Raw genomic sequence first — 19894 nt, 5'->3', positions numbered from 1 at the left:
CCTTTAAAAGTTCCACGACATTCATCTGTCAGTGAGATTTATTGACTTAGTTTCCTGTTCATGGTTTAACTCAGGCAAAGAAACAAGATGTCCATGTCACACATGGATTAGTTAAAGCCCCCCTCCAGTCACAAAAATGTGTTTCTTTTCGTTCTTACAGTTGAATGTTTGAGCTTGATGTATGTGCAGAGTTTCACACTAGAAGGTTGTTTTCACGTTCATTACTGAAAGTGTAAATCTTCTCTTTGCTAACTGAAAATTAAGGAGGGAGGGCAAGAGCATGTTTTGTGACGTGGTGCAGTATTCAACATGCACAAGTGTGACTTTCAGTGCATATACACTGAGAATGGACTTTACATAAAGTAGGAGACATCTTACAATTATGTATGTTTTCTTTTTAATTGTACAGATACAGATAGACACAGAGGGAACCGTGAGGTCATCACCCAAACACCTGCATCTGAACCAGCATCTGAACAAGACAACAGCTTTGGATACAAAGGTACTGTCCTAATGCTAAATGCAGCCCTGTTTCCTAGAAATTACATTGATACAACTGTGTGACAGCTAGTACAATTTGAGAGAAATGTAATGGCAACCAAATTATGTTTTCTATTAACATGATGAGAAAAGGTTCTTAAAGTTCTCAACAAGTCCCAAAAATGTTGATACTTAACGTTTCAGTGAAATTTTTACTGACAACATACTTCATGCAATCTTGCACTATCCAGTCGCAGTGAACAGAACATATTGATTTTAGGTACTGACAGCACTTGTTTAACAAAAAAAGGCAACAGTGAGTTGAGGTAATATTTTTGGTATTATCATCACAAGCTTTCCCTAACCTGAGTGCTTTGTGGCCTAAAGTTAGCCACAGACTGGTCCTGACATAAACCCTTGACTCTGATGTGACAGTCCTGCATTTTGAACGTCTGCCATCAACTGCAGCCACCTCATTGTGACTCCAAGGCATTTAATTCACCCATAGAGAAGTTCTCTATAAACATAATCCAGTCAGCGATTACATTGTTCAGCTTATTACACGATAACGAAAACAATTAAGTAATACACGGCTCTGCTGGATATGAAACAATAATCATACGTCCCTTTAACAGAGCAATCAAGAGCTATCGTGTAGATCTTACCTGCTTAGCGCTCTGCGCAACATCTCTATCATTCTTCAGTCTCTTGTCATACACCATGGTGTTGTTACTGCAGCCTATAGAGCAGTTAATCCATCAGGAGATGCCATCAGTCAAAAGTGTACTCTTGCACCTTCTCCAAGTCAAATGATATACTTATGTTACTGATAGCAGAATATGTTGCTCAGTCTAATAAAAATAGCATTTTGGTTGTGATCATATTATTTCTAAGCTGTCTACTTTTTCCTCGGTTTTATCTTGTAAAAACTGTTTCAAAGAAATAAGCTTTGACAAAGGCAGCAGTCAGTAAAGTGGTGCTCAAGGTTGTGCTGATTCTGTATTTGTCCTTTGACAGACACAATGTTGAACCCAATTCCCAGGAAGAGGACTCAGTTTCCTTTTGCTGACAAAGACTCTAATACCACTTAATGCCAGTTCAGCAGCCGAAGACCTTAAGTGCTGTGTCCAAAGCCGACGCAGTTCAATCCCCTCTCCCTTTGCTTTGACATTTTATGGGAAGGGCTCTGACATTGGATGTAGTGGGATAGAACAAAGCTCAACGTTTAAGAGTTCTTCCCTCCTGATAGACACCATGGTTTTGAAAGTTGACAAAATCCGACTTAAATGCTGAGCAGACTTTGCTGACACCTGGAGCAAATTATAAATTTAACACAAACAGAAAATGAGATGCTAAGATAATGATGTTCTTTTGTCTTGTATCTAAATGGGCACCATATAAATGTTTTTTTTTTCTTTTATGGACTCTAAATTGGAGCTTTTACTGGCTTCCATCTGACGAAGTTTATGTGGAGCTAATGGCTCAGACAAGGTTTCTTTATCTGTCTCCTTTCTCAAGATAAGAAGCCTATTTTTTCATACCTAAAATCTTTGTGGCCCAGCAGGAAAAAAGATGACAGTAAGATTGTGAGAAGTTGAAAGGATGGCCAGGTCTTAATGACTGATAAGACCATCCGGGTGGCTGCGGGTTTGCCAATTTGGAGGGAGATCGAGAAGAGCAGAGGCATGGCCGCTGCATGAGCTTTTCTCACTGTGTTGCGTATGGTGAAGGCTGTCCTCATATTGCTTCAACACTTTGTGCGACCCTGAGCTACTGACACATAAGCAGGGATATAAATGAGTGGGGGGAAGTGAAAGACCCAAAGAGCTGTCACAGATTACAGGTAAAAGGTAGAGTGGAGAATCAGTATGGAAAATAAAAGCTGGAGTGGGGAATAATGTTGTGAAAGGTGCAGCTAATGGCAGTGATGTGTTATAAACACAATTGTCTGTACATACATGTGCACAGCTTATACAGTCGACTGCTTTTCACTCCTGATATCAGGTACGGACACAAAAAAACAACAGTCTGTATTTTTCATGGGCAAAACAATCAACAGTCACTAATAGAGGGCTCGTCGAGGCCAAGTTTGTTGCTCTGTGGAGATTCCAAATTATTTATTCCTTCATAAATATTTTTGGGATTTGGCTTTGTGCTTTTTGGAGATATTTTCTCCCCCTGGCTCTGCACCAACTGGAAAGCTACTTTGGAGTGAAATAAATAAATAAAAATAGGTCTCTGTACTTGGCACTGCCTCCTTGAAATCCTTGCCATTTTCTGTGCTGTGTTGCCATGAAGACGCGCATGTCTTTGTGTCCATTTTTTCACCATCTGTTCCGGGAAATATTGGTGTTGGAGATGCTTTGGATTGTGACCAAATGTGAAATGCATGATGGAATATACAAACTCCACATGTATTGTGCACTGTTGAGGCCACACATGCATAAAAAGCTCCGCCGTTGAACCAATCATTTGTGCTTTAGCCCTAATGTGTGTTATTCGTGTAAATGTTATGAAATGAGACTAATTATGCAGTTATTACAATACCAAGATCATGTTGTCCTCTACAGTGTTATGGTACTACTGCAGTCTCATCAGTCTCAGCCAAGTGAGCTGCCAGAGTCATATAGTGGGGATAATATTGACATGGAAGAAATATAGGAATGTGAACAATCAGAACCCCTGTTGATTGTCTCGTAGGGAAAAAGAAACACAATAGCAACAATGCAAATAATTAACGCAGAATACTGAGGGAAATGGCAAGAAAAATAGCAAAACTATAGGCTATATATATATATAAATTGCAGTACCATTATGTTGCTGCAAACATGGGAGAAAAAAAGAAAATGCACACAAGAAGGCAACGAGGAGTGTGAAAGGGTTTCATGATTGGAAAAAAATTGAGTGCATGTTTTTATAAAGGCAGAACTGTGCTCATGGTGGGACTGTAATTTCACATATTTTACTGGTTGTTTACCAACTGTGATGGCTCATCTTAGAGAGCAGGCTCCATTCAGCAGAGCCACCAGTGGTCCACAATGGGCAATTAAAGGATTTGAGGCGGGAGGTCAGGGAGGGCTGAGAGCGTAAACTTTATTCAGTCTAAATGTGAATTCAAAGACAAGAAGCATCATTGCTATTTTTCTGCGGCGCGTGAGTGAGACACAGAGAACGAGTTTTGTTTAAATACATAATTATCTCTTTTCTTCTGTTACTAATTTTGGCTGCATATGTCAAGGAATTTTCAAACATTCTTTTTATTGCAGAAATTATGCATGTACTCAACTTGGCATATTTTTGTAGTGTCATGCAGTTTGTGCCTGCCTGCTTATTTGACTGTGGCTCTGGAGACTTCAGTGTGGAGGAAAGAGAATTAGGAAGCAAACAGAATTTTAACCTTGAATACCAATAATGTATTTCAGAACAAAGACTAGAACCTCCTCAAAATTGGCAATTTGGGTAACACTTTATTACAGCCGTCATTAATAAATGGCACATTTATAGTTGATTAATCATTAGTTAATAGTTAGTTGCTTTAGAACTAATTTATAAAGCAATTGTAAAGGTTTATAAACACCAGTTGCTACTTTAGAGTGAACAATGGCTTAATGATCGGTTACAAAGGATTCCTTTTCTTTTTGTTAAAGGACAAGTTCACTCAAAAATGAAAATTAAGTCATTATCTCCTCACCCCCATGCTGATAAATTGTCAGGTGAAGTTTTGTAGTCCACCAAAAATTTCTGGAGCTTCACAGCAAAACAGCATTGCAGCATGCTCCTAAACAAATGAAGTAGACAGGGACTTGTTTTAAAACTTAATAAACAACTGAAATAAAACATGAAATAGCTCCATGCAACTTGTACAGTGTAATCCAAGTCTCCGGAAGCCCAGATCCCAAAATGACGTAAAATAAGACATTATTTACACCCTAGAACGACGGTCAAGCTTGTGCACCTACTTCAGACAGGTACACGTTAGCGCTTTTAGCTAAGCAGGAACTGTGAATATTATGGCTTACAAAAGGGTATAAATAACGTCTTTTCAAATCCATTTGGGATCTTGGGGCTTCCGGAGACTTGGATTACGCCAGACGAGCTGTATGGAGTCATTTTATGTTTACTTTTGGTCTTTTTTTCTTTTTACATTTTCAAACAAGTCCCCATCTACTTGAGTTGTTTAGAGGGAATACTGCAATGCCATTTTGCTGTGAAGCTCCAGAAGTGTTTGTGTGAAACTGTGAAATAAGTTTAGTTAACCGTATATTTAACGTTTATTAATGATGGTTTTTAAAGTGCTACGCTAATTTATAACCGCAGTGGAGGACATAGGGGATGTCATGGCTTTTGCTATTACAACTGCCTTTGCAGCAGACTGTGCTGCAGGCCTGCAGCCAGCAGAGGGAGTGCTGGCCTGCTTAGATAACCAAAGACATGCTGAGGTTCACCAGGTCAGTGATATACACTATATTAACTGAATCTTTCTCAATTTAAAATGCATTTTATTGAAGTAGAATTTCACTCAGGCTGAGTGATTATTACTTCAACATGTTTGGAAGCAAGACATAATATGTTCGGCATTATGTTTCTAGTGCACTTTGAATGTCATTTCATTTCCCAGTGGTGTGTTGAGAGGTCAGAGGGTGAAAACTCAAAAAAATCGATTTTTGTCATGGAAAGAAGAAGAAGCACATTCCTGCTGCTGCTGCTGCTGCTGGGTGTGGATGAAGGCACATTTAATAGCTCATTAAGAATACAGTATTCTTCATATGTGACACCTGAGCTGCTTCCTTTGGGTTTTCACTAAGGACCCAGAGAAAGTGCACATCCCTCTGTCTTGATAGGAGGATAAAAACAATATAAATCATTCATCAAGGTCAAAATATCTTTTTATCTTCACTTTCAACTGTAGACACGTTAAAATATTGAGCACATTTTTGGTTTGGGAATTCTTCACTTCATAAAAGGCTCTTCTTAACATATCTGATCATGATGGACACTTAAATCGTTTAATTCTGTGCAGCCAATCGGATGCACAGTCTGCTTCAGCTTGAAACCACTTGTACGGGATTTGATATTCTTACTATTAGATGTAAAAAAAAAACCTACAACAACCACATCCCATGCTTTGCAGTCATTTTCCTGTTTTTTTCCAACATTTATCATGCTGTTGTTGCCTGGATCTTTTTTCATCAGGGGCTTCATGTGAAAGCCTAGTGGAGCCTCGTGTTGTGAATGTATCCTTATGCGGTTAAATGGTGCCTGACTCGCAGGAATCTCCTGCGCACAACAGAAAAAGCCTCCGACTGGGTAGGAAAACCAAACCATCAGTGAGCGCAGAGACGCACGGCGCCTCATCCAACCAGCGCCAGTCCCACGAAACCGGGGGTAAAACTATACATTTAAACCATCAAAGTGAGCCCAACTAGACGCTTTTCTTACTCTCTGGCTTCTTTTGCTCCCTACTGAGCCGCGGAAAGCTCCTTCTGAAGTGGAAGTAACAGCGTCTCTGATCACCGATGAATTCCGCCAAGTTACCAGCATTTGGAAGTGAGGAGTTCGACAGAAGGAGCGGAGGAAACCCAAGTGGCGCTGAGCGGATTACTTCTCAACGATGTCTCCGACTGATGTGAACTTTGATTCAAACATACGTTCACCGTGTGAGGAGCAGCTCTGAACATTATTATCTCTTCTGTGTGCGGAGTTCAGGAACTCTCCTCCGACCCGGACCCCCTCACCACCGGCTCTGCGGTAGAAGTTGCGGGTTTAGATGAAATAGACAACCGGCAAAGCGCATTCTGACTGGATTTACACCGCGTCCAGCTGCTCTTGAATGATGCCTGCCTGTTTGACGGGGATTTACTGTCTACTGGCATTTCTACAGATTTGTTCAGGTATGATTTGCTCATTGCTGATGCAGCTTTTTCCTTATATCTTACTTTTCGGGACGGGAAGTTTCAAAATAAAAGCTCAAAAGTAATTTCAGTAGCGATGTTGGAACAGAATCGTTAAAAGTTTGATCCGTGGCACAGTGCGGGTATTTTCGGACACCTCTTCTCTGTGTCCGCATGTGGCCCCTGACCCATGCTGCTCGCTGCCTGGTGGCTGAAAGTGACCCATCTATCTATATGCGCAAGCAGCTGTTATCACACTAGTGGAAATGAAGTGCCACAATAAGTATAAAAAAAAAGAAAGAAAAGACAAGAAAAAGGAAGATAGAGTCAGGTTCATGTGAGAGCGTGCTGTTTTATGTGTATGATAGCGTCAATGGGATGCACAGATGCATGTGAGGAGTCAGAGCAGGACTAGTAGGTTATCATCCTCAGTCCTCAGTGGGCGCATGCATTACATGAGTTGCAGGTTAATGAGGAACAGAGAGACTTGGGCAGTCCCATTGCACCAGTCAGGCTTGTGAGGATGTGTTATTGCCAAGAGATGGAAAGGAGGCTGTATCTTTGTCAATGTCATGTATGGTTCATTCACTGCTAGACAGAGATATTTCAATAATTGTTATTATTTTTGAGAGAGAGAGATTTATTTAAAAAATAAAGTAACTTCAGGCAGTGTGCTGCAGACAGAGAGAAAAAAAAGCATTGGATTACATGCTGTGTACCTGCCATTGGTGCTGTTTTGTGTTTAAAGGTCAATGTTCATTTAGGGAAAATTAACCCAAGCATAACACTGATATATAACTGAGATTGCAGGTGGTGAGTGTGGTACACATCAGCAAAGATTTTGCTCTTTTTAGAGTGCTGATTATCCTGGACGAAATAATTGTAATTCAGATATTATCCAGATTATCATCAAATTATGCTTAAAACTCTTAAAATAGCACTATAGTGCCTGACCTTACATTTTCTTAAGAAAAAATATTGTGCTAATGGAGATCTGAGTGCAAACTGGAATGGCTGAATACGTTTCCACACATTTGATTTAACTTTTTTTGTGTGAGGATACTATGCACAAGCTGCACAGTCAGCCATGGTGGCAGGGTTAGGATTTTGGAATGACTGAAAAGATGCGGGCTCCACCCTTGTAGCAATAAAAAAAAAATCCCCAGATCTATAAAGAACTGTACGTTAATGATTATCTCGACTCAGGATTACCCCGATAATGGAAATTCACACTCAGGATAAGGATCCCCGATAATATATTTCACTGTCTCATCTCTACTCACCACTATACTTTATTGCCTCAAGCACATTTTTTTCTTTAGACTTGATCCCAGTTGACATCAGACACTGTGTCACAGTCAAGCAGCAAACCTCACAGGAGTGTTCACTGAAGGAGCATCCAGAGACATCACCTCCTCTACCCACTAGGACTGAAAATGCACAATAACCTTTCAAAATACATTAAGATGAACACCAGGGCCAACGGCACACCTATGCAGAATAATGACTAAATGGATTTCAAAAAAGTTGGGATGCTGTGTAAAACATAACAGAATGTGATCATTTGTTAATCCTTTTGGCTTACACCCATTTTATAAATATATGCATAATCTGAATTTGATGCCAGCAATACGTTCTAAGAGCAACAAAAGACAACATTCCACAGGTAAACTGGTTTAACAGTAACAGGTGAAAGTGTCAAGATTGGGTATGAAAGGGGCATCCTCCAAAGGCTCAGTCATTCATTAGCAAGGATTGGGGAGGTTCACCACTTTATTACAACACATGATTGGATAAAGAATATTTCTAATTGGGCTCTGGTAAAACTGGTTGCGTTCTGTTTTTATTTCCGTTTTACACAGTGTCCCAACTTTTAAGGAATCTGAGATGTAAACATATATACATAGGCTATACTGTATATGTATTGCATATTCCAAGCTACTGAATGGATTTTTGTGAAAATATTCACCAGTAACCTTAGAAAATTCGGGTCCCTCAGATTCCCCACTGGCTCCAGTTGTGTTCACTCTGCAAGACAAAGACAGCTGTCAGTAACATTAGCAGTGGTCACAGAATGAAAAAAGAACAATATGTTTTCAGTCTGACAGTGAGTGATGTCTTTCTCTGCTGCTGGACTTCCTTTATTTGACAGTATAGAGGCAGATTTTTTCCAAGCTTTGCCCGCTTCAGAATACATGTGGGTTTAACGTTATTCTTGGCTGTTTCACCACTCCTCGAAATTAACATATTATGATAAGTATATTTATATAACACTTTCCAAACCGAAGATGATTCACCAAATGTTCTTCCAAACATCCCATAGCAGAAGCTGCGTGCTGTACAGTGTAAACATGTGGATATAATACAGCCTTTTACCAACTCTTTTCTTAAAATTCGGTGGTGAATCTAAAAAGGAAACATACTAAGGCTTGCCTGTCCACATCAAGAGGACAAAAATGTGTATGACACCAATTTTCCACTTCGTTGTCTCTCAATTTCCAAACTGACAAACTTGGTAACCACGCAATCCTGAGAGTTTCAGGAGTATTCAAGGAGATGTGTGCTTAAGTTAGACATGTTGTCCTGTTCCCCTGTAATCTTTGAGCAAGTTCTCTGATTCTTCGGCAATTTGAACTTAAGTGCAGGCAACAAACTGTCAACAAAGACTTCAAGGGTCAATAAAATCTTTTAATTGCTCCTAACTGTTGCTTTATTCACTTGAGGAACCCGTACAGGAAACCTAGCCCCTACTGGAGGAATGTATTCAATGATCTTGACCACCGAGCAAAGGGAGCTTTCTTCTTCTTTTTTTAGTTTCCTGGCCACAGTTACAGTGCAATCGAGCATATCTGACATATTGTCTCTGACGGGCCCAGCACTGCAGTTGTCAGCCAAAATATATGAGTTGAAAGAGTTGATAAGGAACACCAAATGCACACGGCACGTCCTGTTTAAACATGCGTGTGCGTGTGTTTACCACATCCCTATCCCCCCATAGATTGCAGGGATTTTCAAACATTATAGCTGGGAAAGCTGCCAGGCTCATATGCCTGTCCTTGAAAACGATCCATGCTTAACAAATTGCAATCAAACAGTTTTTTCCAACCTGCTTTTGTTGAATGTATACCAACTGATCCCCTCTATGGTATCCTGACTGTAGCATAAAAACATGCAATGGTTCATCATTAAAACATCGATCTCCTAAAGTCACTCCTGTTAAGTGACTTCATCGTACTCAGAGCAAAGGGAAACCTGAACGCCTCTTCGCTGAGAGTTTAATATCCGCATAATAAATCTGCCAACGGTAATTGGATGATACATAATAATCTAAATGATGGCCATTAAAAGCATATGCTCGTGTCGAGATGGCTTTGTCCCTTTCATCCCGCGGAGCTAAATTATGCATCCCCAGAGTGATGCTGTGACTAGCCTCGCCATTCTACCTGCTTTGTTCGATGGCCTGTAAACACTATCCCAAAAAAGAAAGCATCACTGGAGAATAAAAGAATGGCCCCTCCTGGTATCCTTTATTTTCACGGTTGTCTCACAATTGCAGATTTCAAAGCGCACAGGATTAATATCGTCATAACTGAACTAATAACTAGGCTAATTACTTTAGCAGTAAGTGACCGAGGTCCTCCGAGGCTTATTTTACCTTTACAGACCCTCTCATCAGTGTGTTACCAGAGAACGAGCGAGTACGAGAGGGGATCAGAGACCAGCAGAACGCAGCTTAATTCCATCACTGGTGCAGTGCAGTGTGCAACCCCATAGGGAAAAGTTTGACTGAGACATGTGGCTGACCTGCTGGAGTTAGCTGCGCACCGGTCAGAGTTCACATGTACTTACTCACGCTGCTTCGGCGACTGACACTCATTGCTGCGAGAGGTTGACTGTTGTGACCCAAAATACTGCACGGCACTTGTTACAGAACGCTGGACTTTAAGTAATGATGGCTTGATTGGGTGGAGGCTGGCCCGCTGTGTTGCCCCCTAAGCTAACAGGAGTCCCTGTAGTCTTTGTGATGGTGACAGTGATGAGCTGAGTCCCACTGCTAATGAGGACTTCTTCGCTATGGATGATGGGGCCGATGGGACATCTTTGTACCGGAATTCCTTTGTTTGCTGGATGGAATTGTCAAATTCCTTCTGTTCTTTTCTTAGGAATAATGCAGCTAATAAGCTTCGCCTGAGAACGGCGTGGTTGGAAAAGCGTCTTCATTAATGTTGTTTATTCGTTGGAATACTTCAACATCTGGGAGAGGAATAAGAAATGTGTTCAAGGTGTGGCTGCTCTCTGCTTTATTCATGCTGACTGAGAATGTGCTGAAACTACTCTGTTTCATAAAGAAGGTGCACTGAATGCTAATTTAGCATGCGTCTCTGGCATACCCTGCTCTCTTTCAGCATCAAATCCTTTAGATCCATCAAACCTGTTTTTCTGGACTTCAATCAGCTGATTCTGCAATTATAGTTCAGTCGGATGTCCACCTTAAACCTTAGACTGTGAGCTCATTGCCATACAGAGCATCCACACACTCAGTCCTCGTAAAAATGAGGTCATGCCAAATGAACGTTGTTTGACACAGATGTTTTCGGGTCATTATTACTCGACAAATACTCATGAGAACCCGAGAACTATTCTAGCAGAATAACCGAGACTGTTTCCCTCTTGTCTCTCAAACCCCAGCAGACCGTGCCGCAATTGTTTGGATCTGACTGAATGTGCATAAATGCATACTTAATGGTGTTAGCGTAAGCTTGTTTTTATTAATGTGTGTTTGTGGATTGTGTGCCGAAAGCTGTGATTCATGATTGTTTCCCTTGTTTACTCGCTGGTTTCCTGTGGTGCTGTGAGGCCGAGCGTGGTTGCCAACCCTGGGGAGGGGGAAGCTACTGAGAGCTTTAACAAGTGCCTGTGGGGCCTGGAGTTCACAGGTCATCACACCTTCACACGGGCGCACACATACCTACACACTCCTGCACACACTACTCCTTATTTTGGCGGATCAATTACTATCTTACCTCCCCACAGAGGTAGCAGGTTCTGTGCCTGAGGGATCCTCCCACAGCCCTACTTCCTCCTACAACCTTTTCCACTCATCTCTGTAAAAAGAACCACAGCATAAGTCATTTGTCCAGTCAGCTATTTCAATTGTTTGCATAAGCAAGCTCTTATTAAAGCACAATAATGCCTTCTTGAGCAACTATAATGAAGATAATGATATTTTATCAAATATTGACAATATTGTAGGGATATCCGCATTAATGTGGATATAATGACTAAGTGGGTAAAGGCAAGCATTAGGAAAAGTAGAACAGTCTGGAAAGTTCATAACATGATATCACTTTACTGTAATGTAGCCTTTAAAACCAGGAAAAGACAACACTTGCTCCATCTAAGAAGATATAAAGTCTCATATAGTGATTAAGTAATGAAATTATTAAAACAACTCGATTTTACTTTGAAGGTACAAAGGGACGAAGCTGAGCATGAAGTTGAAATATTAAACTTGAAGTTTCGTGTTCACTGCCACCTCAGTGATGTCCTAAATTAGCCAGACACAATTTGCACTAACCAAATTATTCTGTCATCTATTTAGGCTGATAAAAAAATGAAGGTTGCAGACGAACACCACAAAAATAAGCCTAATGGCATTGCAGAACTATTTGTCAGGTTAAGTTAATTTGTTTAATCTTTCTACCACCCCGAGATGCTGCTCTCAGTTCCTTTTCAAAATAATTGCGAGGAGAACCTTAAATAGTGAGCCAATAGCCACGCTCATCTGGATAGACTGGCTCAGAAATTCCCGTGGGTTTGTGGTTTTCTCCAGGCTGTTTGTTCTCCTTTGGCCTCCGTTTCCTGTTCTGAGGTCAGTGTCCAGCTGGCTGTGTGCTGAGGCACTTTGGATAATTACTTCTCTAAATAAATCTGCTCTTTATAGTTTTCAGTTTTTATAAGTGATTTGTGAAGACATCCCACACCTTGTACACTCTAATTATCAAGCCTGTCAGATCTTTCTTTTTTCTTTATCAGACAAACAAAACGGAAACAAAGCGTTGTATCCATGTGCCCTTACAGCTTGTCCATCTGTGCTGGCAGTGATTGAAATGCTGCAGTGATTGCTTCCAGAGTGACGCTGGACAGTGTTCCTCGAGAGTAATGGGGAGAATTAATATTTTGAAAGGACAGCTTTAAAGGTCATAAACCTCAGAGATGCTTCTCAAGATTACCTCTGTGTGAGTCATCTCCTCGCCAGTCAGGCGGCTAATAATCAATAGAATCCATATGCTCCCGGTGACTTGTCTTATAGAGTCGATAAGCCGAGGCTCTGGGAGCTGCTGATGCGTTCAGTTCAATTGACTGTTAAAAAAATGAATCAATTTTTGAAACATTTGTCAGGTTTGATTTGATGATTTTATGACTTTAGCTTTCCATTCTAATATCAAAATTTATTCTGACAGCCTTGATCAGAACACATCTAACCCAACCCCAGTCCTTCAGTGATGATGAGGAGAGCGGGTGGATCAGTATGAGTATTAAGCCCTCAGGACTGACCTTGTTATTACAGGGAGAAGACCTACCTAATGTTACCTTCATTAAGCAGAGGTTGGGGTCGGAATGCGGTCTCTCAAAGCATCTCGAGCATTTTGACATGCAGGCTCATTAACTGGTGGGAGAGCCGGTGGGAGATATTTGTATTATGTAGGAATTGCATGACGTGTGACGCGCTGTGAATGATGATTTAAGGGGAGATATTTGCCAAAGCAAATAAATGGAGAATTGTGTATTTCTGTTCGATCTCCTCTTAGATTCTGAAGCTGATTTTCTGCATTCTGAAGCGAAATTTCAACCCTGTTAAAGAGATTGTTTGTTTACTTTGCTTGATCCAGGGATTTAGAGCATCTAACAAGTTATGTGATAGAGGAGGTGGTTATAATGTGCCATTATCTATTCCATGGTAATAATGGCCATCATTGCAATATCCTAAGCTTCTTTGATTGTATTTCCCTCATCATATTACAGTGCCTTTATTACATTTCATTGAGGCTTTTGATGTCTCCCTGACCAGTTCACAAGAAAAAAATAATCTATTTATTTTCTCATCAAGAATCTTCAAATTTTCCATCTGCTAATTCAACCCGAGAGTTTATATAAGTAAGACTTGTGTCATCAAAAAAGAAGAAAAATAGCGCCTTGGATCCGGGCTGTACTTTCTTACATTCCATTTTCCCCATGCAGTGCTGGGTTACAATGTAGCCGAAGGCCATCTTTCAGAAGTCCATACAACTAAGGGTTGCTGATTGGTATGGTAGCCAATGGCATCTTACCATGTTTGGAAAAAAAAATTGCCTCAGGTTAATGGGGGCGTAGGAAGGAAAGGCAGTGTGGGTAGGGAGAGTGTCAAGGTGTTAGGAAGAGGGGTGCACTGTGACATCTGCAGACTTTGGTGGCCGTGTTCTGAAACGCAGTAATTAACTCCATGTTCAGAATCTGTATGCATGAACACAGAGATAAAAGCGAACGTCAGACAGTCATTAATCTCGCAGACATTTTCTCCCCATAGCTTTCTAAGCCAATAAGAACTAAGGGCAAAGAAATACACTTTATTTCCAATCAACCAAAATACCTGCGCTGTTTTGCTCACTTCAAATACGACTTTATTATGACGTGCAAGATTGGTATCAAGTGTGGACTGCAGCCAGACTTTAAAAGCTGCTTTATTCCAATCAGTGTTGGTTTGGCAATGAGAGTTAAGACAAATTGTTGCCTTCAGCTTTTTTTTCCACAAATAATTACAATAACATGTAACAGTTGAGTGAACGTCTCGTCAACCGGCAGATCATTATAACTTTTGCCAAGATTTTTTAGATTGTAAGCTAAGTTTTGCACTCTTAAAGCAATGTATTAGAGCACACAGAGTCTACCTCAGAAACACCAGGTAAAGCATTTTCTGTCATAATAATCATCAGGAAAAAGACTCCCGCACACTGTCCACTTCACTTGCGATTGTCATATTAATCATGAAAGCACAGAGAGACTTTTGGACTCATACTCTCAAAGTCAATCCACACAACATGGCCATCCAGACTGGAAAGCTGGGCTTTTCCGCCTTACGTCAACAACCAAACCCCTGAGCCCAGTGCCAACATGTGTGATCAACAGCAGCTCCGCGAATGGAGCCAAATAAAAAGCTGTTCACACAGATAAATTCTCAAATTACTACCAGATGAGCAGTTTTAATCACCTTGTGAAAATCAGTTGGAAAAGCTCATCAGAGGGGAAGCTTTTAACTATTCAGCGATTTTAAAAAAAAGGATTGACGTCAATACTTCATAGCAAAAGCAATTTGTCAGGAACACAGTTAAAATGATATTTGGCCAGTGGAAGTGATTGACACAAGCAGGTTTGCTGTGAAAAAAGAGGTCAGGATATTATTGAGCCCCAGAAGCTGCTTCTCATCCACGCTGAACTCTGACTTCTTGGCTGCTTCCAGTGTGGTGCTTTATTGCCACTTGTAGTATTGCTGCTCCCTGCAGGTACTGTTGTTAGACTAGTGTCTGAAAAAATACATACGCATGTTAGGTTTACCTATTATACACTGGATTTATAGATGAAGCTCTTGGCTTTATGTATTAACTCATTGATTCATATCCCCGCAATTAATTCAAGATATTAATGTTTTGAATAGGAAGTTGTTGGAGGGACACACATTTGTTTCGTGGCCTGTGCGTGCTGCAACTCAACAAGCAGGCTGCATCAGAATTTCTTGAAAAAAAGATTTACAGTTGTATTTATAGTTATAGTTGCATGTTTTCGCCATACTTGCGTGGATTTCCTGCAGCATCAAAACCTGTATATTAGGTTAATTCTCCAGCCAGTGCCCTTGACCAAGGCATTAGCTTAGATCTGGAACCCATTGGCTGCCCACTGCTCCTCAGGATTGCGTCAAATGCAGAGAGTTTCACAATGTTGTACATTGTATGATTGATAAATAAGGATTTATCTCCTTCTTAACAAGACCTAATATTTAAAATGTGGACTTTATTTCCACCAGATAACAATGTGGCACCACCAGCAGCTGCGGCAGCAGCAGCAGCAGCTGTGTTATGATAAGATATCCATTTGGTTTTCTTGGCTTGTCTGCCGCCAACACGTCAGACAACCGTTGCTGTTTTTTTAGACCGTCAGACTGCTGTGTAAAGATTTGAAAACCATTTTGAGAAACACCAAAGCATTTCTTAATATGCATTTGTATATACTTTTCATCCTTCATGAAGTCTTTGTGCACAGATGTTACCAAGAAGCACACACAAGTGAGACAGGTGGCAGGCAGCTCAGATAACTGGACACCACTATCACGAGAGGGTGTCATGTGCTTTGAATCAGAAAGAGGAGCCCAATTTTACTGTTTTAACCGGAGATCTTTGGGCTGATTTCTTTTGCTAAGCTAGGCTAACTGTCCCCTGTTTCTGGCACCCTACCTAACATTTGAGTGGTATCAATCCTCTCATTTAATTCTTGGCTTGACAGTCAGAATATCTTCCAACGTGTCAAACTATTCTGTGCAAATCAGATATAAATGTTCTCCGACTATAAGGGTATTAAAACCATAGAGTGGCTACCCACCTACTCTCACACCATGGGGCCTTTGAGACTGATCGTCCTCTTCTGCTACTACACTGGTTATTAACAAAATTTGAGTGAATCTACACAGCACTAACCTATAATCTCCTGTGGCTGAGTGTACCCTCTCATAAATGTCCTCTTGGACTATTAAGCTAATGCTGTGATTGCTTTTAGTGCCATTGCAGTCCGAAAACATCCATCGCTGCGGCCACTCGCTCTGACTCTTCATTACAGAGACAGTAATTGAGAGTGAGACGAGCGATTTAGAGGCAAACGGGAGCTTGTTTCTGTGTTGGAATTTACGTGTGTCTGTTGATACGTGCATGCACACATGTACGGAGTGAGACTTTAGAAAGCAGAAGTCCTGAGAGAGAGCTTACGTTCTGTAGATGGGTTTGATGCTCAGGGCAAAGTCTCACTCCCCTCACAGTGTGACAGTCCGTTCACATCTGGGCTGCCACTACCAGGGGCGCCATTAAGGCCGAAAATAAATGTAGGTCATGCAGACATGCACTTTGTGACATGCAATGACACAGCATGAAGCTAATGCAATATTAATGTATTAATTCAGTGTAGTGTTAGTAAGTGTAGCAAGAATGTTTTACAACTTTACAACGAGCCTCAAAGGACAAGAAGGAAACATGACAAACTACAGATGGTCAAACATACATTATACAGTCTGTTTAAGTGTTAACACTAAATACTGCAGACTACAACGTAACTAAGTGATGAGAAGATGAGGCAGCTGTAGCAAATCAGTCTGAAAAATCAACTCAAAGTGGATTCTTTCTTTTGAAACAAACCAGCTCTTTGCCACTTCAGGGTCTGTCTGTATTCATGGGAAGTTTGACTTTCAAGCTCTGCCTGAGCGATAATCAATGGCCTATACACCCACTTTACTTTCCACTGAACATTTAATGGAGTGAGGATAAGCCTCTCAGATGGGCGGCCGGCCTTTCCAGGCAGTCGTGTGCTCCTAAGGTGTTTCTCATCGCAAATATAGGAGGTAAGCCGCTTACAATCAGACACCTCAGCTTAACTGTTCATATGTCAAAGCAATATACAGTACAGTCTGTGTATAAAAGGCACAATGTTTAGGAAATGCTGATAATATTTAACATAATAAGAGATTAGCAGTAAACAGTATTTGCATAGCTGGGAATACGCCATGTGCATTTGACCAGCAAATCATTTGAATGTGACATATGAAGAAGTCAACCGAGGCAACAAAATATTATTCTATTCCTTCTAATTGCAGGGATATTAGATGAAAAATGCAGTATGTTTTGCTCCCTATGTTTGTTTTTGCTTGTGTGTCATTGACGGCCCAATGAATTTGTTCTCCAGCTGAAGTGTCCCGGTGACCTAGTTGGCTCAGACGTTTACCGTCTACCAGCGATGTTCTGGTTCCAGACAGCCCTGGGGACTTCTCCGCTTGTTACCTTCCCACTGAGCATTTAACAGCTGGCAACCCAAAGTTTTTTTTTTTGGTACAATCTTGGATTATTGGGCTGGAAAAAACAATTTAGGGCCCTGACTTCATGAAGCAATACATACATGAATAACTAAATTGCATTTTAAACTATTTTCTGACATTGTATAGACTAAAAGATTAATTGATTCATTGAAAAAAATAATTGGTAGATTAATCGATAAACAAATCTTTCTCAGCATCTTGTAATATGAATTCTTTAGCCATCCGTGTGTTAGCGTATTCCTCATGCATTTCCACTTAGCTGGTATCTTGCCTGAACATCTGGGCGCTGCAGTTGGGAGGTGTTATCGTGTCCATGACCTTGACTCTCCTCTCTGGAGATTGCCTCATTGTGTATTGTGTTGTCGGGACGGGTGCAGAGGGAAGAAACTCTGATTCACAGCATTGTAATCATAGTTTTTCATAACTTCCACGTGATTAAAATGACCTGTACAAACGTAATTTAAGAAGATCAAATGTGTCTGCACAAGGTAAGAGAGAGTGTGGTTGCAGACACCTTGTCCTGGCCACACACAGGCATAGAAACACACTCACATTCCTTCCCCCACATACTTGGGTGAATGACAGTCTTCAACTGTTCCACTTAATTGTAGTTTATACAGCCTGAGAAAGAATGTCTGGCATTTATTGGTTGCCTGTGTTTAACTTTACAAATGAATGAGTGTGTGTGTATGTTTGGAGTATGTGTCTCCAAGGGATGAGCAACACAAATGGTTTATTTTCCGATGAGTCAGCCTGCTGTAAGTTGGGAAATATGCTTATTCACTTTCATGCCGAGAGTCAGATGAGAGCCGAGAGATTGATATCGAACCGTATGAAACTAAAGCCAGGAGACGTAACATGTAGCTCAGCTATTGCGTAAACTGGAAACCTAACCCTAACCCTGTCCTGTCCCTCCTACCTGGATTGTTAAAGCTTACTTATTAACACATTGTATCTTGTTGTATGTTAAATCCCTATCCCTATGTTTCATATGTTGGGCTGTTTCTTGGCAGGGCATAGCTTCGCTAAGTCTCCTGGCTCCATCTTCATATTTAAAAGGAGTAATTTGTAAGATATGGCAAGAAATTTGAGGTTAAAACTTTCAAAAAATGAACTAACGTCATCAAAAGAATGCGAATAAACAACACTGTTGACGTGTCAAAGATGTATATGTACTTCGTCGCAGATTTTAATACGCGTTCCTTGCGTCTCTTATAGCACCTTCGATGCAGCGCTGAATTCAAATTAGCCAGAACTCGGCCTGAGACGAGAGGATTTGTTGGATGTTTTGCTGACATTTCTGTATAATCAGATGTGCTTAAAATACCAAAGGTAGCGCAGTGAAGCACAGCAAACACTTGCATAATATCACCCACTTGTCACACTAATACTTTGCTGCTGTGATTTAAGTGTCACAGAGTCAGAAGGCTGTCTAGTCTGGGTCTGTGAAGTGTATTTTGGGATGGAAGTGCTGACAGCTCTCATCCAGCAAAATAAAGTTATGCTTAATCCATTATTTTTGTCTAATGGAGACTTGGCGCTGTTTGTCAGGCCAAAGGTGGAGAAGTGCTGACATCCATCCAGCAATATCTGAGCTAATTCAAACTGACTGAAAGTGAAACAACTGCAGTAGTTCGCTTAGTTCGTTTGAGGCTTTCACTGCAGTACTCTTTGATGCTATTGTGGTCCTTTCTCTGTGTAACTAAAAGCATATAAGTCTGCATGTGTCATTTAGCTTTGTTCTCTTGATATCTGCCTTGTTGATCTGGCCTGGGATAGCTGTCTCTTCAAACATGTGGTGTCATTTGACTTACGAGAGCACTGCTGTGAACTCAGACACTTCTGGAAATCTCTGTCTCGCCATTAAAACCGTAGACTTTGATCCACGATCTAGCCCACGGATCACAAAAAAAGACAACTAAATTACTTTTGCAGACTGAAACAAAAGGGATTTCCTTAACAAGACATAGCTGTTCCATTTACTGCACACTCTTAAGCCTCCACAAAATCTGCCTGCCATTGTTAGCTGACTGCTTCTTTTCCAGAGTGGCATTGGCACTCGAGCACAGGTAATCCCACAGTATGGCAGGTGGAGATTTGCCATTTCCACCACTGTGGCTCTGGTAGGCTTGGTGTCAGAGTCAGTGAGCATGCTGATTGTGTCACACAGCTGTCAGCAGCAACAAAGGGTGGCAGTCCGCAGCATTGTACATTGATAAATGTCACCCACAAAGAGACAATTATGTAGATTTGTAAGAAGTGAATTCGGAAGTTTTTGAGTTTGAGCGTGAGACCGAGGCGAAAACTGTAACCTAAGTCTCCAAGTGATGCCTCAGGAACATGCGTGTCAGTGTGTGTGTCCATGTGTCTGTCAGCCTGTCTGTAAGGATCATCTTTCACACTGAGCTGACAGCGA

The 19894-nt window shown here is 40.9% G+C and overlaps 1 protein-coding gene across 5 annotated transcripts in view; it reads left to right on the top strand.

Annotated features, from left to right (window-relative positions):
- LOC311269366 (roundabout homolog 1-like) overlaps positions 1–19894 on the top strand; it is a 103553-nt gene that overhangs the window by 14714 nt on the left and 68945 nt on the right. For 4 of the 5 annotated variants that reach the window (XM_084373479.1, XM_084373476.1, XM_084373477.1 and 1 more), the window contains one exon: positions 410–502. In XM_084373479.1, the coding sequence (XP_084229605.1) occupies positions 410–502 (93 nt within the window). Of the gene's footprint in view, positions 1–409; positions 503–5798; positions 6372–19894 lie in introns of those variants that run through there. The other variant, XM_084373480.1, reaches the window with a different exon arrangement.

This window comes from Pagrus pagrus, assembly GCF_965226575.1.
Source record: "Pagrus pagrus genome assembly, chromosome: 14".
In the NCBI taxonomy this organism is placed as follows: Eukaryota; Metazoa; Chordata; class Actinopteri; order Spariformes; family Sparidae; genus Pagrus; species Pagrus pagrus.
This window is presented reverse-complemented; position numbering and strand designations above follow the sequence as displayed.